At 38.5% G+C, this 26,949-nt stretch overlaps 1 protein-coding gene across 1 annotated transcript in view; it reads right to left on the bottom strand.

Annotated features, from left to right (window-relative positions):
• Positions 1-5,427: 5,427 nt before the first annotated feature.
• Positions 5,428-26,949, bottom strand: part of GABRG1 (gamma-aminobutyric acid type A receptor subunit gamma1) — a 47,464-nt gene continuing 25,942 nt past the window's right edge. Inside the window, 6 exon segments of the mRNA XM_035896732.1 lie at positions 5,428-5,706; positions 11,485-11,696; positions 14,897-15,049; positions 15,176-15,313; positions 16,609-16,691; positions 19,716-19,936. Of these exon segments, the coding sequence (XP_035752625.1) occupies positions 5,428-5,706; positions 11,485-11,696; positions 14,897-15,049; positions 15,176-15,313; positions 16,609-16,691; positions 19,716-19,936 (1,086 nt within the window).

Raw genomic sequence — 26,949 nt, 5'->3', positions numbered from 1 at the left:
TCCAAACCACAGCACTGTGCCAGCTACTAGGAAGAAAATTAACTCTATCCCAGCCGAAACCAGGACAGGGTTTTACGATTTTTTTTTTTAGAAACAAGATACCGCTAGCAGGCAACAAGACCCACCTATGGGAAAAAAGGGTCGATTACAGTTTTAGCTAACCTATCTCCATAGGCTGTCTGAGGTTTCTTCTAAAACCTTCGTAATGCTCTGGCTTTCTCAGTGAGATTTACTAGCAAATTACACCAAAAGTTCAGTATTCACTGCCTTTTCATTAGCATCATAACAGATCCAAACTCCAAATCTACAATACTGTGACAAGACTTAGACACCTTGCCCAGAAATGCAATCAAAACTCTTCCACACGGGGAATCCCCCAGTGCCTCATAACAGGACAGTCACCTCAATGAAACCGCTCCTGTGCAAAGAGAAACATCAAGTGCAGGGGTGCCTTTCCGTCATTCCAGGAGCCACAGCTCACATCATCTTCTGAAGGGAAGCATATACCCTATTTCAAATTATAGTCTAGCAGGCTGAAATCATCCTTCCTTTTAGCCAGAAACTGTTACCAACCTCCCTGGAGTACACTGTCTCTCCTAGCTCTTGCCTGACGTGATCCTTTTGCACTCTCTGAAAGAGAGAGGGACTCAAAAGATTGAATGCAGTCTGGGTCAGGTTTCCATTCCCAAATGTTGAAGCCCTCAGGGGGACTAACAGTGGTGCAGACACCTAGGTACTGGCTCTTTCCCAGTGTCTATTGTACTAATTAATACTCAATAATTTTAAACCCCGTTTTATCATTAATAATAAAAGGAGAAAAAATATAACCTTTTTCCGATTTAACCTGATTTGTGATTTTCTGTCTGACATTTCACCAGAATAATCACTCAAGGTAACTGTCTATTGCTCATTCAGTCTGTAATTGTTTTGGGTTTGGGGTTTTTTTTTGTTTTTAACAGAAGATTTAATTAGATTGCAGGGAAATCAAGAGCATTATCACAGATACCAGTGAGAAACCTATAACTAAATACATAATCACTCATATCCATGACACTGGATTCTGGAATCACTTCCCCCCTCGATCTTTCCTCCCTCATCTTTCCTCCACACCAGCTTTCAGTCCAGATTCTCATCGGAATGAAATACATCCATCATGAGAAGCCATCCCTCTGCCTCCAGCTGCAAGCTCCCATCACCTAACTTGGACCAGAACAAATGGTCATAGCCTTGCATGTTCACTCAGATGATCCCACCCATCTGGCTGAAACATTAACTTCCAAAAGGGTAAAAGAAAGATAAATTTTCAGGTATTGATTCATCTGGTAACATGACTTTACAACTGCTATTGCTGGCACAAGTGAAGCAGAAGCAAGAGCCGACTGAGAAAGGAAGGACGGATCTATTCCTTTCATTGACTTAAGCCACTTGGATAGGAAGCCCATGGCATGAACCAATTCAGAGGCCTTTTCTAAAGCTCAGAGAATATTCTACCTCTCCCCAAGAGTCAGTCTCCCCCACAGCACATTCATCAGGGCATGTGGACATTCACTGAGCTTTTTCAGAAATGGAAGCACAGCAATTTTTTATAATTCCTGGCCTTGTATTCCTTAGCTGATATCTTTTCTATATCTATTATAATAACTACAAAATACAGTATTATTTCACCAACATAAAACATCACATTTAATGTATAACTGAGAGAAACTACAATGAATTAAAAAAATAATTATATTAACAGCAATTGAAAAAGAATTAAATTAAATGTATTTGCATTAATTCTCAGGTATTTAGAAACAGCAAACTGAAATGTTTAGACTCCTCCTATTGGGCTTTCAGCTGAAAGATCAAAGGTGTTCACAAATTACAAAGCAGAGTTCATACATCAATTTTAAACAGATCTTTAACTACCATAGCAAATAAGCAACAGAAAATTATAAAAACCATATTGGAGGTGATTCTCCTTCAAAGTTTTACCCAATCCTATGTCTCTGAATGTCAGAAAACTGGATAAGGTTAAAGCCTTTGAAGCACATCAACATGTGAATACAGAATACGTTACCCAGAGCTCATGCTTTGGTTGCATTGCCACTACATAAGACAGATTCTTTCAGACATGGAAGACATGCACTGAAGATCAGTAACGTACAACCATAGACAAAACCTTACCAGAAAATAACACACTAGTCTGTACTCACTACTAAAACAGACAAGTGGTGAACAGTAATACAGAAATATCAAGGAAAAGTCTCTTTGAAAAATACATTTTGGGACATGCCTAAGATAGGTGCAGTATAAAACAGTTTCCCCAGACTTTCACCTCTCTGCCTTTATGGCAGTTTCTCCTCTTACGTCCCTCTCTTTCAGTGAGAAAACTTCTTACTGAAGAGGCTCTGGCTCACATCCTTAATGTTCAATCATCTGAGCTACTGAACACTCATTATTGAAATTAGTGCAAATTAAGCATGTGTTAATGGCATCAATTCAGGATAGCATCACTCTTTATGACAGTACCTAAGCACATGCTTTTCTGAATTCTGGTCTAATTACAGTACTGATTAGGAATAGGTTTAAGCATGTGCTTAAGCAGTAATGGTCAAAATAATATGACTCCAAATACTATGATCCCAGCTATCAGCAAATGAACTTTTATCCAGGCAGGTTTGAAAAATAATTGCAGCATCTAAGTCCAAGTAATTATACCCCCTGTTTCTTGCCATTTTTTTTTGAGTATCACGTAGATTTCTTGGAATCAAGTGTTTACATGCAGATTAGAAAGAAAACACATAGGGCTAAAATAACACATTTATTACATGCCATGTTACAGTTTACTTGCATTCCATTTCTATTGGCACTCACCGTACTATGGGAAACTAAAATTATTTCATCAGAAACAAATGAAGTACACAGAAAAGTTTGTCAACAGACAGAAGCAAGTGTATCCACAAGCCAAACAGGCATAACATTCAATAGCTTTAATACTCCATTACATTGTTTCATAGAAATTAGAGATGAAAGACTTCTTATCCATCCCTTGCCAATTCAGGATGTTTTCTGTTCTCCAATTCAGTCACCGAAGGGCGATTGGCAACTGACAACCACATGAATAGGAAAAGCTAACTAGATGTGCCAGAGGAGAGCAGTCTGTGAAATTTGTATTTCCCCTTGTGAAGTGCCAAGTTCTTTCAAGTTCCTTTTGTCTCAAGGTAAATTAGCAAAACTCAGGAGCTCACAAAATCTGGGCCTTGTATTGTATAGTGAGTAGACTGCTTTTCAAGTAAACATCCAACATACTGCTGCTGAAGCCACCTTCATCCCTCCTACAGAGGAATGTGTTTAGTGTGCTGTCAGAAAGCATCAAACTGCACTATGGAATTAAAACTGACACATTTCCATTGTACTGAACATTTTCTGAAAATGAGACTCTAAAGAAACAATAAATTACAGTCGATCAGTGTTGTTAATGATGCCGCCCTTCTACACTCAGTCTAACAGCCAGAAGTTGGGGCTCAGAAAGGTCACACGACAAATAATGGCAGCCAACCTCGACAGCAGGCTTTCAGATTCTCTCAGTCACTTTCATATTTCATCAGCTAAATACTGAAATGAAGTTTGCATTAAAATGGGATCTTCTTTGTCATACTTTCTTCCAGAATCACTGCACATAGTCTTGCATTCTCTATTAAACTTCGGGGCTGAACGCTGCAGTAACATTTCATCTGCAATGTGTATTATCTTATTATGTCTGGTACCAACTAGAATATAAAAATACATTAATCTTTTTCTGAGAAATTCAGAGGAGGGAGCACATTGAACAGAAATATTGGGGGGGAGGTCCTTCATGTATCATTCTCTATTATTAGCCATTAATCATGTCTTTATCTCCAGTACTGAACATCCTTACCTACAGCCAAATGCTAATCCATTAATCCTCTTTAAAGATCTGTAAGGTCTTCTGTGTAATTCTGACTTTTACTTAAGAGAAAGGAGGAAGGACTGTGTTTTTCCATAGCAAAGACAATGGATTTAAAAAATAGAAATGAGATACTAAATGTTGCCAGCCAGCAATAGTCAACACAGAGAAGTCAGTCCAGAAAGGCTACTACTGGAGAATTGCTACCGAAGTGAACAGAAGCTCTGACCGCAAAAAGGCTGGAGAACTGATCCTATGATTTTGGGGGGATACATCCCATCCCCAGAAGGATCTGCAATGGATAAGGATTATTTTTATTCCCCTCCCCACCAGGAACAGGGCTTTTCCTTTAGAAACAAACAAATATCAAGGAGGTAATTAGACAGCAATCCATAACACACGTTCAGTAAATTCATATCATTTGGCTTTGGCTCAGTGAGTAGCATATGCAGTAACAAGCAGAGTCTACAAAATTATACCGTATGCAAAGGGGAGCAGGTCACACACTACACTCAGGGCTGGAGATTTAACGCAGTGGCTTTGAATACAATGACTATAGCACTGTTACAGGTTTTCCAAGCTCTGATGATATAAATTCTACCAAATGTAGATTTATGACTTTTCCTCTGGCCCTGAGTATGAGTCAGACAAAGGAGAGGGCAATGGGGATGATGTGAAGAGTATTATGCTCAATGGCCAGAATCTCAGTTAGCCAACATCAGTCTGTTTTCCATGAAATGAGCAAGCAATGGCAGCTGGGCAGGAATTTTGAAAGTTGTAAACCTTTTGGAGAACTTCAAGGAACTCACAATAGTGAAGTAATGGCAGATTACTTCACACAGACATAAATGTAATCTAAGGTTGAAAGCCAAAAGCCTCTATCAATGGTCAGGATAAGACAAGCTCAGAATTACCCTTGGGGTTTTGCGTTATATCCACTTCTTGCTGCTCTAATCTCATCATTCTGTATAAATCTGAATGTGATTAATTATGACTTAATCACTCTTTTTAACATACTGCAGAGAACAAATGGCTGGTTGAAAAATAGAAATGTTCCATTTCAACTTTTTTAAATCAGGGATTAATAAAATCATCACCTTATGGATGAAATGGATGAGAATATCTAATCCCACTTTATTAAGGCTTTCTTTGTAAAGGTGTAAGAGATGTTACAAAATTCATCTGCATTATCATTTAGGATTAAATTGAAAGCTTATGTAGAACTGTCCAGTTAAATAACATAGCCTCTTGACTCTGCATTTTTTTAGAGCTGGACAAAAATATGTGCGTGTTCAGGAAATTAAATCTTAGGGTTATTTAATTTTAAATTTTCTCTTCAAATTACCAATATCAGTTCTGTAGTTGATCACAAGAGGGAGACTACATCACCATATTTCCTCTCATTGTTTCAAATTTTTAAAGCATCCAAACAATTTGAGTCATTTGGACTGCTCACTGAAAAGTGTTAATGACTGTTCAATTAGCATTTTTTTCTGAGTTTGTCAAACCTCTGAAATTTATAGATAAAGATAACCAATCCAGTAAACAAGATTGAACAATGCAAAGGCAGTTGGAAAGAAGATTCGAGAATAGGAGTCAATTTTTGCAATACGGATGTGTATCCTTCCTTCTCTCCAAGATCCTGTGCGGCAGTCTTCAAAACAACAAAAGAAGCTAGCACAGTCTTTCCCTTCTAGGCACTCATATCCATAATCATCATCACGTTCAGGGAGATGATTAATGTTATTAATTGGAATTAGTGTTGATCCAGGTCGAACAGCAATTGCAGGTGGTTTCTTAAGAAAAACAAAAAAGAAAAATACAGTTTTGCAGGGTTTTTTATCCTCACATTAAGTAATTCCATAGGCTTTCCATAGCAAAGGCAATATAAGCACATTCGGTACAATATACAGAAATTCTAATATTAAAGAAAACGGTTTGGGGACCTTTGTGAATATGTGAATATGAACTGCTGTATATAATTAGCTCATGCAGGCAAAAGATCATGAATGATTTTCACCTGCCACAGTGAAAACTGGGTTGTGCTGGGATTTGGGAATAGTGGATAATTAGTTACACAGACAGGGTTAGCTGATCCCATCTACACAACACAAACGAACATTTTGAAGTCAGTCACAGCTTGACAACTGGGTCACAAGCAAGTCCACAAGCAGGCTGTAAGCATCACTACCAAGGGAATGATGGTTCTCCCATCATTTGGAGTCTTTAGAACGTGACTGGATGTGTTTCTGGAAGCTACATTTTCACCAAAAAAAAAGCTAATGGGATTAGTACAGCATCGCTGGTGAAGTTTAAGAGACTGAGACGCATAAGGCCAGGCTACATCATCTAACCCTCTGATGTTAAATCCCTAAAAAATATGCACCACCTTTAGAAACCAAGACATAAGCCTCCTTAGGAGAATGCCATTCAAGTCAGTGAAACTGATTAATTCAGCTCTTAATTCTTACTAAACTCAACCCTCTTGCAATCTGGTAAAAACTCAGTGTAATAGGTGCTAAGGTTCATAAATGATTTTCATAGAAAAAATCTGGGTGCCTTATTGCCTGCTACACATACTGTTTGCTGTTCCCCTTCTTGTGACTTTTGCCTTTTCACCTTCCTTTTACTTGTGCTACCACAACCTATCTTTCCCCCTCTTATTATTTAGTTTCCACGCAGTTCTTCACTCTTCATCCTTGTTTTCCTGAATATTTCAAAAGGCATTCTCTTTCTCTATGTGTCCTTTTTCCTCTTTCTAAATCTCACAGCCTTTTTAAACTACTCCCTAATCCTTTCTTTCAAGCCCCCCACCCCCTTTGGCATCTCTGCTAAAATCTTCAGACTGAAGATAGGAGTTACATCAACACTATTCTTACACTGTCTTCTCTCTTTTCTACCATCTCCATATTTTGTCATGTAAGGAATAAATACAGTAGGAAAGGATGCAGTCAGAAGGACTAACTGGGTATTGAAGTGTAGAGAAGAATCTCAAACAATCATACTTGATAGGCAATGAAAAAATATGAAAAAAAAAAAAGAAAAGAAAAGCAGGAAACCACATCACTTAGATTCTTGTTATGTTTTAGAGTCCTGTTGTCCCACGTCCAGGGAATTACTTTGGCCAGTACACAGATCTCTATACCTCTATTGCTGCAGGGACATTTTACCCAATGTCCCAAGGGGTGATGTTAAAGCAGTGCAGTATCTACCACGTTTTCGAATAGCTTTATTTAATAAGTGTCTTTACCAGAGTAAGTTTCACACAGACTGCTGTTTCAACACTTTTTAGACATGACAACCTAGGGAGCTAATTATCATCCTAAACAACGTCATTATTATTTTCAGTTACGATAAAATGCTGACAACACTTAACAAACAGCAGTTACATGTTTCTACCCTAATCTGAGGCATTACAAAAAGGGCTTATTTTTATAAAACATAAAAAGTAAATTCAAAATTTTTTTTTAAAAACTTTAAAAAAATCATAATTTTGTTGAAGATATATAGGGAAGGATGCTTATTTCTGATTTGTGCCTACTCTGGCTTTACAAGGATTTTCTGACTGTTGGTTCTGCCAATGTAAGATTCATGGCACAATTTGTTTCTACTAGGGGGTAAAACAGGTATCCCTAGCTCAGAAACACCATGGGAAGAGGGAAAAATAACAGTACTGTTTTTCACTGCCTGTGTCACCTGCACAGACTGAAGCTGGCTACTGAATTACAGGTTTGAAGAGCTTGCCCAAGAGAGGCAGAAAGACAGTGCCATCTTATAGACCTAACTACCTACAGAGAATACGTAAAATGTATGTAAGAAAAAGACAACATAAGGGAAAAGGGGAAAAAAGACCAACACCTCACAAGAAAAATGACCTTCTATCAATTGGCAAAGACTTAAAAAAAAAAAAAAAAGAATCATAGAATTGTTTAGGTTGGAAAAGACCTTTAAGATCATGAATTCCAACTGTAGCATGCAGATACAGTAGTACATGCTGATTGTTCATGTACATGCCTACTGATATTGTAGATAGAAGTCCACGTACAGTGAGAAACATTTATAATACACTCTGATAGGACCAAAACCAAATTATTCTGCATTAACACTAATACATGCACAAAAGAAAGCCATCATCTGTGGAGATCATAGCACAGGTGATGCATTCACTCCAGGTGAAATGATGATCAGAACAAGATCCACAATTAATTAAGTTTAATCCTTCCTGCCCAAACTCATTATCCTTACTAATGTGGATTTACATAAGCCAATTCATACTACCTTTCTTGAATGATGCCAGCACATATTTTGTAAGATAAAATGGCTGTAATCATTTGTAAAATCTCACCATTTTTCACAAGATCATTTATTGCACCTTCTTGGCATCAGTTCCTGGAATAATAAGCTTTTATTGCATTTTGCAATAGAAATAGAAGACCTATGCAAGGCAAGTTTTCCAAGGAAAAAATACCTGTAAATGAGAACTTTTCAGGAGGAATTAAACTGTTTATTTTAATTAAATTGAGGGGTTTTGAGTTACATATCCATAACTACGAGAGAAAAAGAATGAAAAGAAGCCTTTGAGAAAGGGGAAAAAAAGAAAAAAATAAAAAGAAAAATATGGATTTGTAATTGTATGGCTTCCCATTAATTAATCAGATGGCTTCTTTAATTGTTCTATTTGGAACAAGAAATTGTACAGCTTTTTACAAAACATCACCAAAAAAACACTATTTATCAAATTAGAATCCTTGCATCCAAGTATATTAAATTTAATCCCCCACTTTTTTTAGAGTAATCTCTTATCTAGTATGGTCTTATAGCCATAACATGCTGAAACATGTTTAAAGAATTCTGTGTAAAAAGATAGTTGTTTTTCAACTACTTAGAAATAAAAAAATATGCTTTAAGAACACAGTAAAATACAACTGAACAGTGTTTTGAGTATTATATTGCTAATTTTAATCTTAGTCCAAACTCCAGCTATTTAGTCAATAAGTGTCATAGTGTCTCTCTCACCATTATTCTATATTTTAAATTGTCATATGAACTGAAAAAATCTCAAAGCGTTTGGCAGTTTATTGCACAAATCGCTGATGTGTGAACAGATTCTGGAAAGTCTCGTTACTCCATTCAATAGAATATACTTGCAAGCCACCTCAGTGGCTTCTGATCTGCCAGCAGCTGATCTTTAATATCTCCCTGGTTTGAATAAGCAGTATTTCCTCCCCTTTTTCCTTTTTTCCTTGTTGTGCATGCTGAGAGCAGACCTATTGCAGCTACCTGGTCCCTAGGTGCTATTGAGACCTCATTGCAACAACAACCTAAAACTGAATCTGCTATGCTAACACTGAGAAGTCCCCCAAATCCTGCAGCCTCTCTTTATCTTTTACCCTCTTTGCTCATCTGTGGCCCTTGACAAAGCCTCTTTTCCATCCTTTCCATTGTGCCCACATTTGCTTCTACCACTAACAGAAAGGAGGTTTGAGGTTTCCATTTTCCAGTTCTCTCAACTGTGCTGCGTTCCCTGAGGATGAGAGTGATGTCCCACCAAGGCAGCACAGGGCAGTATTAATCCCTCACCACTAGCCTTCTCCTAAATACACATCTGTTCCCCTCAGACCAGTTCCCTGTATGAAACATAAGGACTCTCATTTCCCTGGTATTAAGCCATAGCAGCCTCGCAGGGCCCCCATAAGACACTCTCCCACAGCAGTGCTGCTCAAAATGGGTGTGCCAGAGCTTTCTGACACTAGTCCCAGAATGGTTCACAACACGACTTCTGCATTTCTATATCTGGGCTTCTGTAATTTCATTTCAATTTCTGTTTGGTCTTACAAAGGTGGTATTCACCCTTCACTCAGAAATGACAACTGATGTTATGATTCAGCTGTGCCCCAGCTTCCTCTGATGAGATGATCTGGTAGGGGGCTTCATTACATTGTCCTTCCTCTTAGTCTCTCCAAAAGATGACTACAATGAATCCTCAGATATTAAGACTAGTGTTTGAATGAATAAGCTATTTAATGCCATTACCTTGATGTTTTATTAACTTAAAGATTAGCTTTAAACATTTATACTGGCTTCCAACAACAGATTCTTTGGAAGTTCTAGTATTCTTACTACATGAACAGAAAGCTTCTTAAAATTGAATAATACTTGTTCCTGGGGTATGTGTGGATTCACACCATACAAACATCAACTTGTAAAAGCAGAAGGTTCACTTTACCAGAAAGAAACATGGAAGTAAATGAAAAAAAAAAAAAAAAAATAGAGTTAAATTAGAATTTCTGAATTGGGAGTCAGAATACCGAGCAATAATGAGTACTTTTTCCTTTGCAAAGCTAGCAAGATAAGACCCAAGCTAAGTGATGCAGACCCAAACAAATCCTCATACCTTCAGTCCATTTACATTATAGAATCATAGAATTGTTTAGGTTGGAAAAGACTTTTAAGATCATCAAGTCCAACCGTTAACCTACCCCTGCCATTCCACCATGAAACCATGTCCCCAAGCACCTGATCTACCCTTCTTTTAAATACCTCCAGGGATGGGGACTCGACCACCTCCCTGGACAGCCCATTCCAGAGCCTGACAACACTTTCTGTGAAGAAATTTTTCCTAATGTCTAACCTAACCCTGCCCTGGTGCAACTTCAGACCATTTGCCCTCATCCTATCGCCCGTTAACAGGGAGAAGAGGCTGATCCCTACCTGACTACAGCCTCCTTTCAGGCAGTTGTAGAGGGCGATCAGGTCTCCCCTCAGCCTCCTATTCCCCAGGCTGAACAACCCCAGTTCCCTCAGCCGCTCCTCATATGACTTGTGCTCCAGACCCCTTACCACCTCGGTTGCTCTCCTCTGGACATGCTCCAGCAATGTAACGTCTGTCTTGTAGTGAGGGGCCCAAAACTGAACCAAGTATTCGAGGTGCGGCCTCACCAGCACCGAGCACAGGGGCACAATCACTTCCCTGCTCCTTCTGGCCACACTATTCCTGATACAAGCCAGGATGCCATTGGACTTCTTGGCCACCTGGGCACACTGCTGGCTCATATTCAGCCGGCTGTCAACCAGTACCCCCAGGTCTTTTTCTGACATGCAGCTTTCCAGCCACTCTTCCCCAAGCTGTAGCGTTGCATGGGGTTGTTGTGACCAAAGTGCAGGACCCAGCACTTGGCCTTGTTGAACCTTGTATCTTTGCTAGGTGCTGTTTCCAGAAGTGCTGTGCCCAGACAGAACTGTCTCTGTGGATGCACACCCCATGGGCAGCTCTAGAAGCACCAAGAGCTTGGCCATGGCATTGAAGCATGGAATATTTTATTAAACCACCCTTTAGCTTAGGCTCATGTTTTCTCATTCACCCATGAGTGGAATGATCTAAAATCTTTTTTCATTAGTAGCATTTACAGAAAATGAGTACAAGCCCCCAACTGTAAAAAAATTATAAAATAAATATTAGTGTTAATTATCCTTGAACTTTAGTCCTTCTACTTAAGAACTAGTCTCTCAAAATTAATGCTACAATAAAAAGCATTCTGTAATTATTTTTTTTCTTCTTGTTTGGCTAAACTTACTGATGGCTTAGATTTCGCCTTCTTTTCTTTTCCTTTGTCTCCTTTTCTGTTGCTGGTAAAGTAATGCAAGGTGCCATATTCCATCAGGGCAGCAAACACAAAAATGAAGCAAACTGAAACAAAAAGGTCCATCGCTGTCACATAGGAAACCTTTGGGAGTGACTTCCTAGCAATTGTACTCAGCGTTGTCATGGTCAGCACCGTTGTAATGCCTGTTTGAGAAAGAAGGAACAAAAACAGGAAGAGGGAAGTGTGTAAGTAACCCAATCATATTGACAAAAAAAAAAAAAAAAAGTCCTCAAATTAGCCCTTAATTCATTCATGAGGCATACAAGAGCTGAGCCACAGCAGGGTTCAGCGCTGATCACACCTGCACACATCTGTGCTATTGCAAAAAGCCATCCCTATGGATCCAGTGGCCACCGTGGGATCATACAGAAGGCACCACATTTCACCTTCAGTGTAAATCCCTCCCATTTTCAACACACACTGAATAAACAAAGACATGGGAAAGGTTTGTGTAATTTTATAAACCTGTTATAGAACACACACATAAAACAAATACAATAGACAAAGGTACAAATAAGCACACAAATTTTATAAACACAAAAATACCCTCCTTTGGCTTTGCAAGATTAAAATGTACAAAAGGAAACAATTCAGAAAAAAGGTGTGTAATTTATCAACGATCTCAAACTTTCAGAAAACACGAGGAAAAAGAATAATGCTTTCAATTGTTTGCTTCTGACATGTAGCAGGTCAAACTAGGGGACCTTCATGGCTTTCGGGTCTCATTCTAAGTTACTAGGTATTTTTTCAATACTGTATCTTAAGTAACAGAAAATGTTTCTCTTTATTCACTTACATACAAGTTAATTAAAAGAACAAGCTGGCCTGAACAGTGATGTGTTCTGAATCTCAACTATACCACTCTTCACTGGTTTAACATTTAGAAGGTGTTAACACTTTCTTCTTGTATTGATGCTTCAGGGAGATGCAGAGCCTTTTTCATAGCAGTCCAAAATTAAGTTGTGACCTTTTCCTTTGGAGAGCAATATTTGAACACACAAATAATTTGTTATTTACATGCACAGGCTTATTGCAGAAACTGTGTTACACCAGTCTAAGGCTGTCTATGGCTTTTAAATCAAAGCATGGAATCAGGGGTCGCTATGGACTGATCCTACAGCAGGAAAGCAGTGGTGATTTTGCAACAGATTTCCCAATGAAATTACATGCCTAAAAGGGCAAACAGATAACCACAGAGTTTTTCAAAAGTGCTTCGCTACCACCAGATGCTTTTGAAAATCAATTAGGCATTTCTATGCATAATTAGATATCTAAATACCTTTAATCTTCTCAAACCTTTTGCTTTGGAAAACCAGAGTCTGCCAGGATCTTTCAACATATACAGAAGAAAAAGGCCCAAGCCTTTTCAGTGTACCAGACCCCAGCACAGCCTCCAGGTGGGAGGTGGTGCCCACCATTCCCCTTACTGACTTCTGTGCAGAGAGGATGCAGGGAGACGTGGACTTTCCCAGCCCTCTCCACTATGTGAAAGGCATACAGGGGGCTGTCATAGGGATCAAACCTTCCACAGCATCAAGACTGCTTCCCACGATGGCCCTTGCTTAGTTTTGGCTTTCCTGTCTTAATTTCTGAGTCTTTTTCTACAAAATTGTGTCTATTTGACTGGTATTCTCTTTCTTCTTCACCAGAACATCTGCATGTGAGAAAAGTTATCCTACAATCTGCCAAACGGTGGCTTCTGCATGTTCAAACAAAAGGAGCTCAGAGTTAACTGCAGAAAGCTGTAAATATGATACTGCAAATGTTTGTAGTAATCTCAGGTAGATGAAGGTTAGTAGCACTGAAGTGGGAGCATGAAAACTCTAGCTTAACCATGACATCAAAGGCAAATCTGCTAGGTTCGTGGCATAGAAAAAGTACTCTGTAAAAAGAAAAAAAAATGGATACAGAACTAGCAGGGTAGCAATGCAACAGTTTTTCCTGTTACATCTAGGGTCTTTCCAGACAGTACTCACAATGAAGTCCAATGATTAGTCAGGCAAAGAAATCTTATGACAAATTTCTAAATCAAGATTTGAAACTATCACGAGAGAGTTTCACTGATTTGCTCAAGATTTTAGGATCTCTTCACTAAACTTTGCAGTACTTTTAAATACCATAAAGTTAAGATCCAAGACTTGGATTTTCTTCCCTTACCTTTTCATTAGGCTACTGAGCCATGCTAATTTTTGCTAACTTTCTTCACTCATTAACCTTGCAGGACTGATTGCACAGTGGTCCAGTTTCAGTGGGAAAGGCAGGGAGTTAAAGCCTGGACTCACCCTTCTGCTAGGAAATGCTCCTAGAATGTGGGAATGGTGTGTTCACAGTCCTATAAGCTGATGAGGAAAATTAACTCACTCTGGAGGTATTTAAGGTGGGTAGACAAGGTGCTTAGGGACATGGTTTAGTGGTGGGATGGCAGGCTTAGGTTAAGGGTTGGACTTGATGATCTTAAAGATCTTTTCTAACCCAAACGATTCTATGATTCTATGATCTCTCACTTCATAAGATACACTCTCAGCTCTTGGTCTTTCCCCCAAAATAGGTCATACCGCCGTCACCAGTTTTACTGAAAGCACCTGTCACTGCTAAGTTCGAAGTTGCTAGGGTGCGCCCTGCGTCCTCCACGCACCCCTGCCTATCCTGTTTTATGTGGGGACTACAACACCTCCACAAGGCAGCAAGTGAATCCTGAACAGTCAAACGCAGGAGACTGACACCATGCTAAACAGGGCAGTCAAGCCGACACTAACACAGAATTATCTCTGCACCAGAACTTGCAGCCCACTTCAGTCCTGTCTCTAGTAAAAGCAGGACAGTGACTCAGTGTATGCGAGTTATATGCTTAACTGCTTGAAGAGCAACTTCGGTTGCAAATTTTCTGTCCTATCCTGGGCTTAAAAGAACAACAACAACAAAACCCCAACAAACAAACAAACAAAAAGCTCAGATCTTCATGGGTTTCACCTGTGTAGTAATGAAATTTTTGTTCCATGATGCTGAGCAAAGTTTAATCACACTTGTCAGACTAACAATTGCCATATTGCCACCCCTGGAGATGACAAAAAGAACACAAAGGAGAAAAAATGTTTTTAAGTGAACAACAGCAGATCCACAAGGCTTGGATCAGGATTTCCAGATTTCCATTCTCAACACTCCCTCCTTAAGCCCTGCTGTGCAACCACAGCAGGATCCTCCTACTCTTAATCTTGCAGTTCAAGAAGGGTGACCAATGGTCACTATCTGAAGGGGAATAAACTGCAGTTAATTTGCTCCCTGCTGCAGATTTGTATTCCTGGGGAGTACCAGTCCCTTCAAGGTTGAAAAAAGACATTCTTACCCAGAGAAGTCCTTGCAGGAACTGCATCCTTATTGATCCAAAATGACACCCATGAAAGAACAACTGTGAGTATACAGGGAATGTATGTCTGAATAGTAAAATATCCCATCCGTCTGCTGAGATCAAAGAAGATTGTCATAATAATATAATCACCTAGAAATTAAAAAGAAAGAAAGAAATACTTACACGATATTGAAAATGGTTTTCAGTTGTGTCTTCATCTGTAAGTCTTGTTCTACATAGATATTACATGAAATAAAACTTAACATTTTGCCTTACCAGACAAGGTGTGAGAAATTTCAGTTGTATTTCGTAACCCTACAAATGCAAACTGATACAGTCTCCAGTATTTTGGATCTGCCACTTCAACAGAGGTTTTCTTCCATTTGTACTCAATTTCATTTCTGGGATATCCATCTAGAATGAAACAGAGCAAATCAAGCATTCAGCCACACTACATACCCTAGCATGTTTTGTGATCTCTGAAGTTGTTTACAAACTACACCAGGGCTATACATAAAGTGGATAAGAAAGAAAGCCAATCCATAGTCCACCTGATACACTTAAAATTTAACCATGAAATATCTAGCCTCAGTTTTAAGCCTAGCTAAATGCACGATCAATCAAAAACTATGTGAATACAAATGTTTAGGAAGTATCTACACAATATTCTGGAACTCAGAGATGAAAAACTGGCTCAGAATCACCACTATGAATTACTACACAAATGTAATATACATTATCTTTAAAAGACCACAAAGAGCTTAAAAGCACAGACAGTTATTAGTTCATAATTTGATAGAAGTCCTATTGACATTTATTAAAAGTTTCTTTGTCTATTATTTCCGTAATGGATTTCTGCAGCCTGATTCACTGTCCCGTACTTCAACCTTAAGGAAGTGCAACCCTCTTGGTTTTCACGTGCTTCACATGTTGCTCCACATTATCTTGCAGCAAGGCAGAAATGAAATTAAGCAAGACTCGCTTGTGTGGTACAACTATTTAATCAATGGAGCTACCAAAGCTCATTTAGCTGGAAGCACTCAAGAAGGAAGTACTAAATGAAAACATTAATTTAAAAAGAACCACTGAAGTTTGATTTCATTGCCTATTAGGTTTCACATGTAGGAATAAGTCATTTAGCTGTGTTCAGGTGGTTTGGATTTCTTTTGCCAGCAATAGCACCATTCCTTTAGGAACATTTTTTTTTTTTTTTAATATAGTTTATATTAAATAAATGAAGCCTGAAAGTTGTGTTTCTTACTCACATAAATAAGTTCCACTGAAATGAAAAGGACTTCTTATACTGATTAAGCATTTACAGGAACAGGTTGAAGAAGACAGATTTTATTTTTCCTTTTAAGTATACCACATGGAACTAATTCAAAGCTGGCAAGTTTGGCAGGCATAGAAAAAATAAAGCTCTTCCAGGGCAATAGATTTCCATTAACTGGAATGGGCATTGCATCAGACTCCTAAGCAATATGATTATTTTTAAAGTTGCAACTAAATGAAATGCATGTAATTCAACTCATTCATTACTGCATTTAATAATGCATTAAAACCACAATAAATCTAATCAAAACATAAACAGGTCAGTTCTTTCCTTCACTACAAGGCTTTAAAAAGTAAACACTTGTGCTCTTTCTGCCAGAATTTAAGGAAATTTAAAGCCTGAATGTAAAGAAAAAAAAAAGCATTTTACCACCTACAGCTTGAAAACTCCAGTGGACAGGAGTGTTCATCCATAGGAAAGTTATGAAGCTGAAGATAACATTCAGCATTAATTGTCAGCCTAATTAGAAAAGGAAGGGGGAAAAAAAAAAAAGATTATATTCAATCATCCAGACACTTCAGACTAGATAGTAAAGAACATGCACCCAAGTCAATTTTGCCAATTAATGGATGTTCCCATAGCCAACTGTGTATCTGCAAAAACCATCCAGCATCACTATCAATGAACAAACCCCCTCATCATATACAACCTGAGGACCTGCGTTGTTTCAGTTGGCATTTTGAGCCATTTCTGCAAAAATTTCAATTGATTTGGGGGGGATCTCTCATCTCCCTACCAAAAAAAAAAAGAGAGGGGCTGAAAGCAGGGCAAGGAGGGGAGTTTATGATAACAAATAAAGGAAGTTTCTGAAGAACACATTTGTCAAGTCAAATTGCCTTTGGCATCATTGTATCTGGTGGCTATATACATGAGAGGGAAAGTGGGGACATTCTCGGGCTTGCTCTATACTCATGGAAGCAGTTCTGGTGAAGACAGTAGCATGGATAAGAAAGGGTAGTCTTGATATCATTTAATGTCTAATACATTCAAGTAATTCAGCCAGCTAATATACATTTTAGAAGTAGTTTAGGACTCCTAATGGTATCGGTTCAATCACTTGCTGCTGTTGAATATACTATCACAGACCTTCCAAGCAACCAATACAAAACCAGTTCTGCTAACTTTCAGGGGTTAGAGTCTAGACTGCCGCCTTTGCATTTAAAATAGCTCCTCCTTTGTTGGTAACACAGTGAAGAAAGTCAGAATGTCTTCTAAAATCAATTTTGAAAATTAACATAGTGCTTACCTACTGGACTGTATGCAATACTTACATACTACACAAAAAGAGATGGGGAAAGGAAAATTCTGCCACGCACTGCCAGAAAGCCCTATCAGTCTCTGAACAAAGTAGTCCTTCTACACAAAGTGCCACTAGGACCCTTCTAGAAATCTGTCCTGACCAAGAGAGAGGTTTATAAGAGAAAGTGTATTTCTTGCCATACACTGGGGGCAATAAAAAGAAAAAAAACAAAATCACATTGCCAAGTAAAACACTTGCATCCCTCAGAAGACACTTTACAATTTGCCAACCATGGTATATATATCTATTGCCTTTGTTTTCCATTTTCAACCTTTGGAGAGTCAAATGCTTAAAGAAAAAGAAAACAAAACCAGACTTTTATTACAAACAACACAACTAGATCTGGAATCACTGACAGGTGCAATAGACAGACCAAGGACTACCCTCAGAGGAGGCTCAATAAGCCTGACTAACAGAATCACCACATCTGCTCACTCAAGTACCACTTTTTTTTTACAGGGGAGATCATGAACCTGGAGCACTGACAGATCCTATTATTTTTCCTTCATTAACCAACATATGAAACTCTCCATGTTACTCCACCTTAGGCCAAATTCAGGCCATATCCTCACCTGTACAGATGTTTGCATGCTGCAGTGCTGAGTGAATACCTGTTCTGCTGTTCTATTACTAGCTCATTGCACTGCATAGCTCATACTCTAGCACAATAATTCTGACCTATTGCTCTGGGAGAGCTCAAATGGGGTTTTTGATTCTGTTGTTTCTTTGTTTTACTTAGACCTGGTTTAAAGGAAATTGTACATTGAAATTGAATGGACAATGGAAGGGCAAAGCCCAAGTATGACTCTAGAATAGAAGTTGCACCAGGGCAGGTTTAGGTTGGACATTAGGAAAAATTTTTTCACTGAAAGGGTTGTCAAGCACTGGAACGGGCTGCCCAGGCAAGTGGTTGAGTCCCCATCCCTGGAGGTATTTAAAAGATGGGCAGATGAGGTGCTTAGGGACATGGTTTAGTGGTGGAATGGCAGTGTCAGGTTAACAGTCAGACTTGATGATCTTAAAGGACTTTTCCAACCTAAATGATTCTATGATTCTATGAATTGTTAGCTACAAAAAGAAAAAAAATTATTAGCATGTGAACAGAAGAGGCTCTTGAGACATTTTTGTAAACAGCAGCATAATAAGCTGTTTAAAAGGTGCTCTTCAGAGATATTTGTATGCTCTCAAATGAAGCGTATTAAGAAAAAATTCCTTGAAGAGAATCCTTTTAAAACATTCTAATTCTTCTTATTTCTGATACTGCAGATTTTATAAATTGTTCATACAACACAACTAGCTCGCAGGTGAAAACAGTGTAAATGAGTGAAAAGAAAGAATTTAAAAGGTTATTTTTTGTTTAAAATAAATAAATAAATAAACTCTTAAGAGCAGAATCAGATTTATGGCATCCTCTGCATGGACTGCTTCTCAATTAGCTCCTAATTTAGTGCAAGGGGTTTTAGGCATATTTGAAAAATAAAACTGAGAGATGACCCTAACATGCTTTCTGTAGAGTACAGCCTTTCAAGAACTGTTTAATAAGTGACTCAAAGATCAGTGCAGATAGAGTAGATGATAAGCTTAAAACCAGCCCAAGCATCCCCCATTTGCCAAGAAGAATTATCACCAACATGTTTGCTTATGCCTAATTTGGATGAACAGATTTGTTGATTTTTAATAGCTTGCAAGGGTAAACATCTGAAGAAGTATATGCAGGACTGGGGCCTTAGCTTTAATCAAACTTCTTATGATTTTAATTATCGGAAGCATTTCATCTTTTATTTACAGAATATAATTTGGTGGAAATTAAATACTGAACTATTTAGAACAGAAAGTCTGCAAAACAATTTATGACTAGATCTGCAATATGTTAGTGACAGACCACATAGTGCTGCATGCTACATAGCATCTTTTTCTTAATCTTGCCTGTACCTAAATGAGATTAAAAATTGCTATCCCCTTCAATTGTATTTACCTAGTTCTCTGGGTAATATATTTCAATGCTAATAATTTCATGTTTTTAATGATCAAATCATCAAATTTTCTTTTCCTTCTCCTTTAGTAAAAAAAAAATTCCTGTGGTCCACAAAAAAAGAGATCCTAAGGATCTGATTTAAATTCATTAGTTTCACATTCCTGGTCATAACAGGTTGTTTTTTTCTACACAGTTAATAAAAACCCACCTGAGAGTGTATAGCACTCTTCCATCACTCCAGATTCGAAGCAAACGATTTGGAGTTGTAATCCAGTGAGCATCAGATTTCCTTGAGTTCCGGAAGAAAGTGTCTGGAATCCAAATTTTTCCAACCATGTTGCTATTAAGCATAAGCACTTTCATTGAGCTGTTAAATTTTAGACGACTGTCATACCACGTCTGGGCAAAAATTATATCTATGGTGTATTCCTAAGAACAGAGAAACAACCATACCTATGTATATATTTACCAAAGTCTGCAAGCCAAGAATTTTTAATTCATATCTAAATCTAAGGCCACTTCTATTTTCTTTTGTATTACTATTTGCATAGCACACAGCAGCCTGTAATCCCAAACTGAGAAATTACAGGCTAATGAAAGACATACCACAGCCTTCTGTCCCTACCTCCTCTCCCTTGACACACATTGCTTAGTTAAGGAAGAGGAGACGTGATAGGAGCTTGCTGTAACTTGGAGGTCCCCACACAGCGCAACCACTTCTGGGGGCCCTAGACAGAAATTTAAGGGCAACCTTAATACTTCAGGGCTTGGCTACGTTTGTCAAGATAGAGATTCTACACCTCTTAAGAAGCAAACCAAATAAACTTTCTATATTTTTTCCCCAAACTTTACCACATGCAATTTAAGATGGTTCAAGAAATTTCAGATTTTGAAAAATTCATGAATATGTGGGAAGCAAACATCACAGTTTGCAGAACTCTCTCTTACCATCTGCCTCATATATCTACCTACATACACACAAAAGTATACATAATCACAACCAGGAAGGAAATTTCCCTAAAGCAATTCCACTTTACTTGTTAAAGCCTCAAGAAAGCTCCCTTTGTGATAGAAAGTTGAATTCCTCGGTAGACTTATGGACAGAAAAGAAAGGTGAAAAATAAAATAAATAAATAAATAAATAAATAGAAGGAAACCCCATGCCCTTTTAATTAGACGATTCTTGATGCAGTAAAACTTGAGGGAAATAAACATTACAGATGCAATTAAATATTGCTTTTCAAAGAATCCAGCCGGTTGTTCCCATGCCCCAGACAAAGGCGTAAAGCAGCAGCCTCCCCTCTGTTGTATTTGTCACAGCTCCAGACCACGACTCTGACCTTAAGGGCAACAGTCGCTGTACCTGACGGCAGGCGTGATCTTTCCTGCATGGCTGCCCCATGAGGGCTTCAATGAGCAACTCAGCAGCTCCTCTGCATGGCAAAAGAGCTGGAGACCAGACTTAGACACTTGGTGTTGGCTGTTCACCTCTCGGTTACAGGAGGAGTGGGCAGGGGGAAAAGAGAAGGAGACAGTGGTTCAAATTCTTGCTTGAGCCAAAGGAGTCACTACTGGTTTACTTGGTCAATAAAAATGCACTGTGCAGGCGCTCAGTTCTGGTTTTAAATAAAAGCGGAAATCTTTGTTGGTTGGAGTGGGTTTTTTGTTCATTTTACTTTTAAATAATCATAGAGCAAACTGTATGAATTATAGGCTCCTCGCTGATTTCTGGAACTGATACCACCCATCTCCCAGGAAAGTTTGTGAAATTTGGCACTTCATCCTTGAGAAGCGCCAAGGCAGATATTCCAGGACTACCTAAATCTCTCTCAATTTTCCCGCCTCTCCAGGTGGGAGAACAGGTTCAGGAAATAGATATGCAAGAGGGAGATTTGCCCTTCCTCTGTTATGTATGGCTGAATTACCAACTGGACTGTGGTAACTCAGCGACTCTCAAAGGTTACAAATAGCTAGTGTATGAGGCAAACAGTGGATGGACAGAAGGAACAAAAGGACTAATAAAAAAATGCATTTTCAAGATGGCTTTGCTCTAAAACTGCTTACTCCTTGCATTGCAAGGAATGGAACGTAATTCCTGCATTGCCACCAGGGGATAATTCTGCAGGCAAAAACAAGTCCTTGATTATTTTATTTCTGTAAACAACATCCAAGACACCTGTGAAAACCTAGGGACTGTTTAACCTTAAAATTCAGCTTTCTGTGCTCATCTATAGTGGTTAAAACTGGAAAGGAAACTTGCCTTGCTGCAGTGTAAATGAGAGCCTGAGGCAGTGCACCCAAGAAGTGTTTTAATGGGCTTAAATGGAACAGAATGAACAAAGATTTACGTGTTGCCTTTACAGTACAAATAGGAGAAAAAAAGAAGTCACTGAGTGATATCAATGGACGAGACCAAATGTATGGAAAGAGCAGACTGTCTGAGTTTGAAGGTGCTGCTCTAAGCAGCCACTTCACAGTAGCACAGCATTGTCTGAGAATAAGAAATTTATCAAAGTGTCATTGCAGTCAAATCCACCCAGGGCAAGAAAACTCAGGTTGCCATAGAATACCAACCACCCTAACAAATTAAGATAAAAAAGGAAGAGGAGCTCACAGATTATTTTGAACACACAAAGAAAAGGAACAGCCTCAGCGGACCCAGATATTTGTATTCTCTTACCTTTTAGTATTAAATGTGCAAGTTTTTATCATACCCATGTACTACAGGAGTTGTTTAAAGAATTTTTTGGAAAAAAAAAAAGAAACTTTGTTAAAATCTTTCATGAGACATTTATTACTGTTCAAAAAGAGTCTAATACATACTAGTTTAATATCATAAAATCAGTAACTACTTGTTTCCTGGTATCTCGCTGAATGTATAACAGGTGATCCAATTGCTAGCCTCTTGTCATATACCTGCAGAGGGTTGTCCTCCATTTGTGAGCCAAAACTTCAGCACCCAGACATCTCCCTCTCCCTCAGGAGTCAGCCAACCAAAGGCAGAATCCTACTTTCATCCCACCTGGAAGATGTGGACTTGCAGCCTGGTGGTGGGTGGCAGCAGCAGCTCACACCCCTCTTCAGCAGGGACCCAGAGTCAGTGCTCTCTGATTTCTCCCAAGAACATTTATGTCACTTCTAACATCTGCCTTGGTGGACATTACTACCTCACTTCTTCAGCGTATCTGTTTGTGCTATGCCTCCCTGAGACCTCTGTCTTTGAAGGTCCATAATACATCCTGAGGCTGCATATATTCTTCATACAACGTATCTCACACAGGATCACATTTTCAACCCATTATATCTCTACTATCTTTCGCTCAAGTGAACTTTAGTATAATGTCCAAGCACATACATGTGCTCACATTGTAGAGGTGCAAGGCATGTGAAAATGGGACTCAAATGGATGTTAGCTTCCTTTCAGAACATGAGTTTCCCTGCAGCAGAGGCCAGATGGCATAGGTCCAAACAGACCCCAAGCAGTCACCAAGCACAGGCAAATGTATAGGATGGTCAGACAACTAAGAGTCTGGCAGCATGCCGCTGTGACAGTACAGATGCTTGAGGGCAATAGCCTGAAAGGGAAACTATGCCAGGGGGATTATCAAGAAAGTTGGATCCTTTCTGAAAATCCAGTTTTGAAATGGGCCTGAAATGGGCAGATTTTATGGATCCATACACTGAATTCCCTTAAATTTGCAGTTCCTGAATGACATTTTGTATTGCCCTATAAAAAGGGGAAATCTGGGTCCCTAAAATTTGTTGAAAATGAGATAGAAAAATCACTATACTGTCTTTCATGGAAGTACTTTGTTTCCAAAACTAGATGAATAAAAGCCCAGTCTTTGTTTAAACATCATATGAGCAAGCACAACAGCACACCAGATTTATACAACATTCTTTTAGCGCAACAAATCTTTCTGAGCAACTATTTTGTTCTCTTTGTTTTCTTACAAAAAGTTAAATTTAACACTCTTATCACTACTTCTATTAGTCTTCCACAAACCTCACTATTCAATACCACTCTGTAACCGTAAAAATCAGTTTACTCCTCTCTCTTTCACATGAAACTAATGATAAAATAGCCATGCAGAATAACACGGAATCAATCTGTGGCTGCGTTAGTCACAGCCATAGCAAAATGCATGCTTATTCATATTCAGCCTGACAGGGTTCAATAACCACGGTGCACGTTAGCTCATAGTTGGCATTTGATTAGATCACTGAACTCTTTTTTGCACAGCTGGCAGAAAGAGCCCACCTGCGTAATTATTTCCAGATAACCGCAATCCTCCTCCATCTCTTTCCTCTCTAAAAGATCATAACAAACACCAAAGGCTGGCAACACAGTGACTAATCAGAGATTACCAGTAAAGGGCCGGGCAGTGAACAAACTGTGAATATTGACAAGCAGGTGTATAGTCTCAGAGAAAAACATTTAATAAATAAAAGCAATTACTTCAAATAAAGTAGGAACAGCTACTGTATGGGAATAAATGGAATCCTCAACATCAGTTTCATTGTCATGCACAGTTCAGTTACAGGCAGACATGAAAAAGGGCCAGTGGATTGGGTTTTTTCATTGGAAAGCTATGAAAGAAAGGGAGGCAGATACCATCCTACACGGTTGTTTCTCAGCGCAAACTGCAACACACCAATTCCAACATAATATCAATAAGGATGGGAAAAAATCTCACAAAGCAGAAAAAAAAAAATTCTTGGATATTTTGTCTGGCAGTCTCACAGCTGATTTGATATTCCATAGTAAAAAGTGTGGAGAAGTCAAGCAATGAGTAGCTAAATTGTTTGGATGGATCATGTTAACTGCAACACATTTTGTCTGAGAAGAGGAAAAAAAGGGCCTGGTTTCCTGAAGCCAAACACAAAAGCAATGAAAAGTCCCCAAACCAAACTCAGAGCTGAAAAATTGTGTTGGCCAACTACTGGCCTGCAATACAGTTCATTACCAGTGAATTTCAGAGAAAAAATAATGAAAACAAACTCCTGCCATTTCCTCTTTGCTCAGAAACCCACCCCCCCTTTTCTCACAGATTCAAAATTTCACCTGAAGGGCACTTGGAGTTTTCTGGAACGCAACAAGCAAATTCAGAAATCTGTTTCATAGGGAGCCCCTGAACTCAGTTCGATTACCAAGTGTGACATGGCTTAATCTTACTCAGTTAATTGAGCTTCGAGATATTTTCCCCATGTTTCTTCATTCTATTCAGTTTTCTAATTCCTTAAACTGGAACTTCATCTGAGGCAGGCAGGGAATTCTTCAGGAAAAAAAAAAATGAAGGGGAAACTAAAGAAAACACTACACCAACCTATATGTTTTGACATTAAGAGATGTGATTGAATATCAAAGATTCAGTCTAGTATGCTGATTAAGAGGTTTAAATAACAAAGAAAGTCATAGACAAAACTGGTAACCACATGCTTTCCTAAGAGGTAAGCACCAAATAAAGCATCAAGCATTAGCCAATTTATCTTCACCTTGTATATGTACTGCCAATAACTTTTACATTTTCCCTCACCCAAATATCTCTGGACATCAAAAAGGGGCTATTAAGTACTTTATTAAAATACTTAACCTATCTTTGATGTATAACTAGTCTTAATAAAACACCTAAAATGTGGTTGCTCTCCCTGGTGGGTTACTTTAAAAGCCCTTAAAAAGATTTTTGAGCAACCTCAGGGCCAGCAATGGTTTCAGAGCTTCATCCCCGTGGCTGGGACTGAAGCAAAAGTAAAATGTCTTGGTTTTCTTGTTTTGCTAAACCATTTTAGTTTGCTCCCTAGAGCAATCCAAACCTAGTGAACTTAGGGTGAGATCTAAAAGATCCAGCAAATCCCAATGATTCTGCTGTGTACCTGTACTGTTACATTGATGATACTGCAGCTGGGGAAGAGGTGGGGGCTGCAGGAAATACACTGAACAGAAGTGCACAACATCTGCTCCCAGAGTCTTTTAACCAGTCAGATTGTTATAATTGTGCAGCTAATCACACTGGAGGATGCTATGAGAACATATGCACAGGGTAAGTGGAAATATGGCAAATCCTATTTACAGAAGGTGAGGGAGTACAGAGAGACCTACATAGTCACAATACAGAAAAAATCCATCACTCTTCGCATCATAATTTGGCATCTGTGCTTATCCAGTCCTTATTTTGAACATGCAAAGTGACAGATGCAAACAACAATATGAATAAAAGGCAAGATTTATTTCAATGCTTTGTAGATTAGAAACTATAATTAAAATCTTGCCAATAGTCAAAAGATTAGCTAGAAAAGTAACTAAAGCACTTCAGCAAAATCTCTGCTTTTATTCGATCAGCTTAGATTTTGGGCATTTAAAGAGAGCATGATGAGAGGAAGTATATTATATATATAATATATAAATTCCCACACTGAAAATGATACAAAAAGTTTTGTTTTGCTTTTCAGTTGAAACTTGAACATTTCAGCCACTGCCGCTCATAAAAAAACCCCATAAAATTACAGAAAGAACCAGAGAAGACAACTCAGAACGAAAAAAATCAGACATAAATACATACATACATATTAAAAATCCAGGAGTGAATACTAATATGGATTAAGGGTTCAGCTTTGAGGTTGTCAGTAATGATTTATCAACTCCATTAACTGTACTTTCTAAATTCTGCAGCTACATCTACCTCCCTGTAACTAGAGAGACTCAAGCAGTCAAAATTGGTCCTATAAACAACTTTAGCAATAAAGCTGCACGTTACTGAAGCATACATGGTTTTCTCCAGTTTCATTTTATAAATAAGCTATAGAGTCTCAAACACAACGCTTCACCTTTCAGTATGGTGCAACTGCTTTAAAAGCAACATTAATTGCACAGTTACTGTTTGCACTTTTATTTCCATGGTTTTCCTGTCACGCTCCAAAATCTCAACATTGACGGCAAGGAGACTTATCTGGATTTGGTTTCTACCCTGCAACTCCTGTAAGATACATCAAGATCCTACATGAAACACAGCACTCCTATCAGCTTAACTTTCTGGCGATGAAGCAGTCATGCAATCTCAAATATCAACCATCTGCTACACTGAAGATATAAGCGCATGGACAACTGTTAAGGACTGCCTAAAAGAGCCTCTGTTTACTTACTGGTCCCAAGGGCATAATTGTGAGGATAACCCTCTACAATACAGACACTACTGTTATTCAAAAAGGTGAAGTCTCATGCAGCGCTTACTGTATGCCAATGAATGACAAATTCCAAAATAGTCCAACAAAAAGCATTTCAGGTGTGCATTCTCCATGGTGGTCAAAATAACCATCCAGAATGTATAAGACTTGATGAAACTTAGAATCATATAACAACAGGATAAAAATAAGGAAGGCCAAGATCAACAGGCAGGGAAGTTAATTCACTTACTATCAAAAGCACATTACATTTCCTAATAGCT

Source organism: Egretta garzetta, unplaced genomic scaffold (genome assembly GCF_000687185.1).
Source record: "Egretta garzetta isolate BGI_Z169 unplaced genomic scaffold, ASM68718v1 scaffold256, whole genome shotgun sequence".
In the NCBI taxonomy this organism is placed as follows: Eukaryota; Metazoa; Chordata; class Aves; order Pelecaniformes; family Ardeidae; genus Egretta; species Egretta garzetta.
Note: the sequence above shows the minus strand (reverse complement) of the source record. Positions and strands in the feature narration are given on the sequence as shown.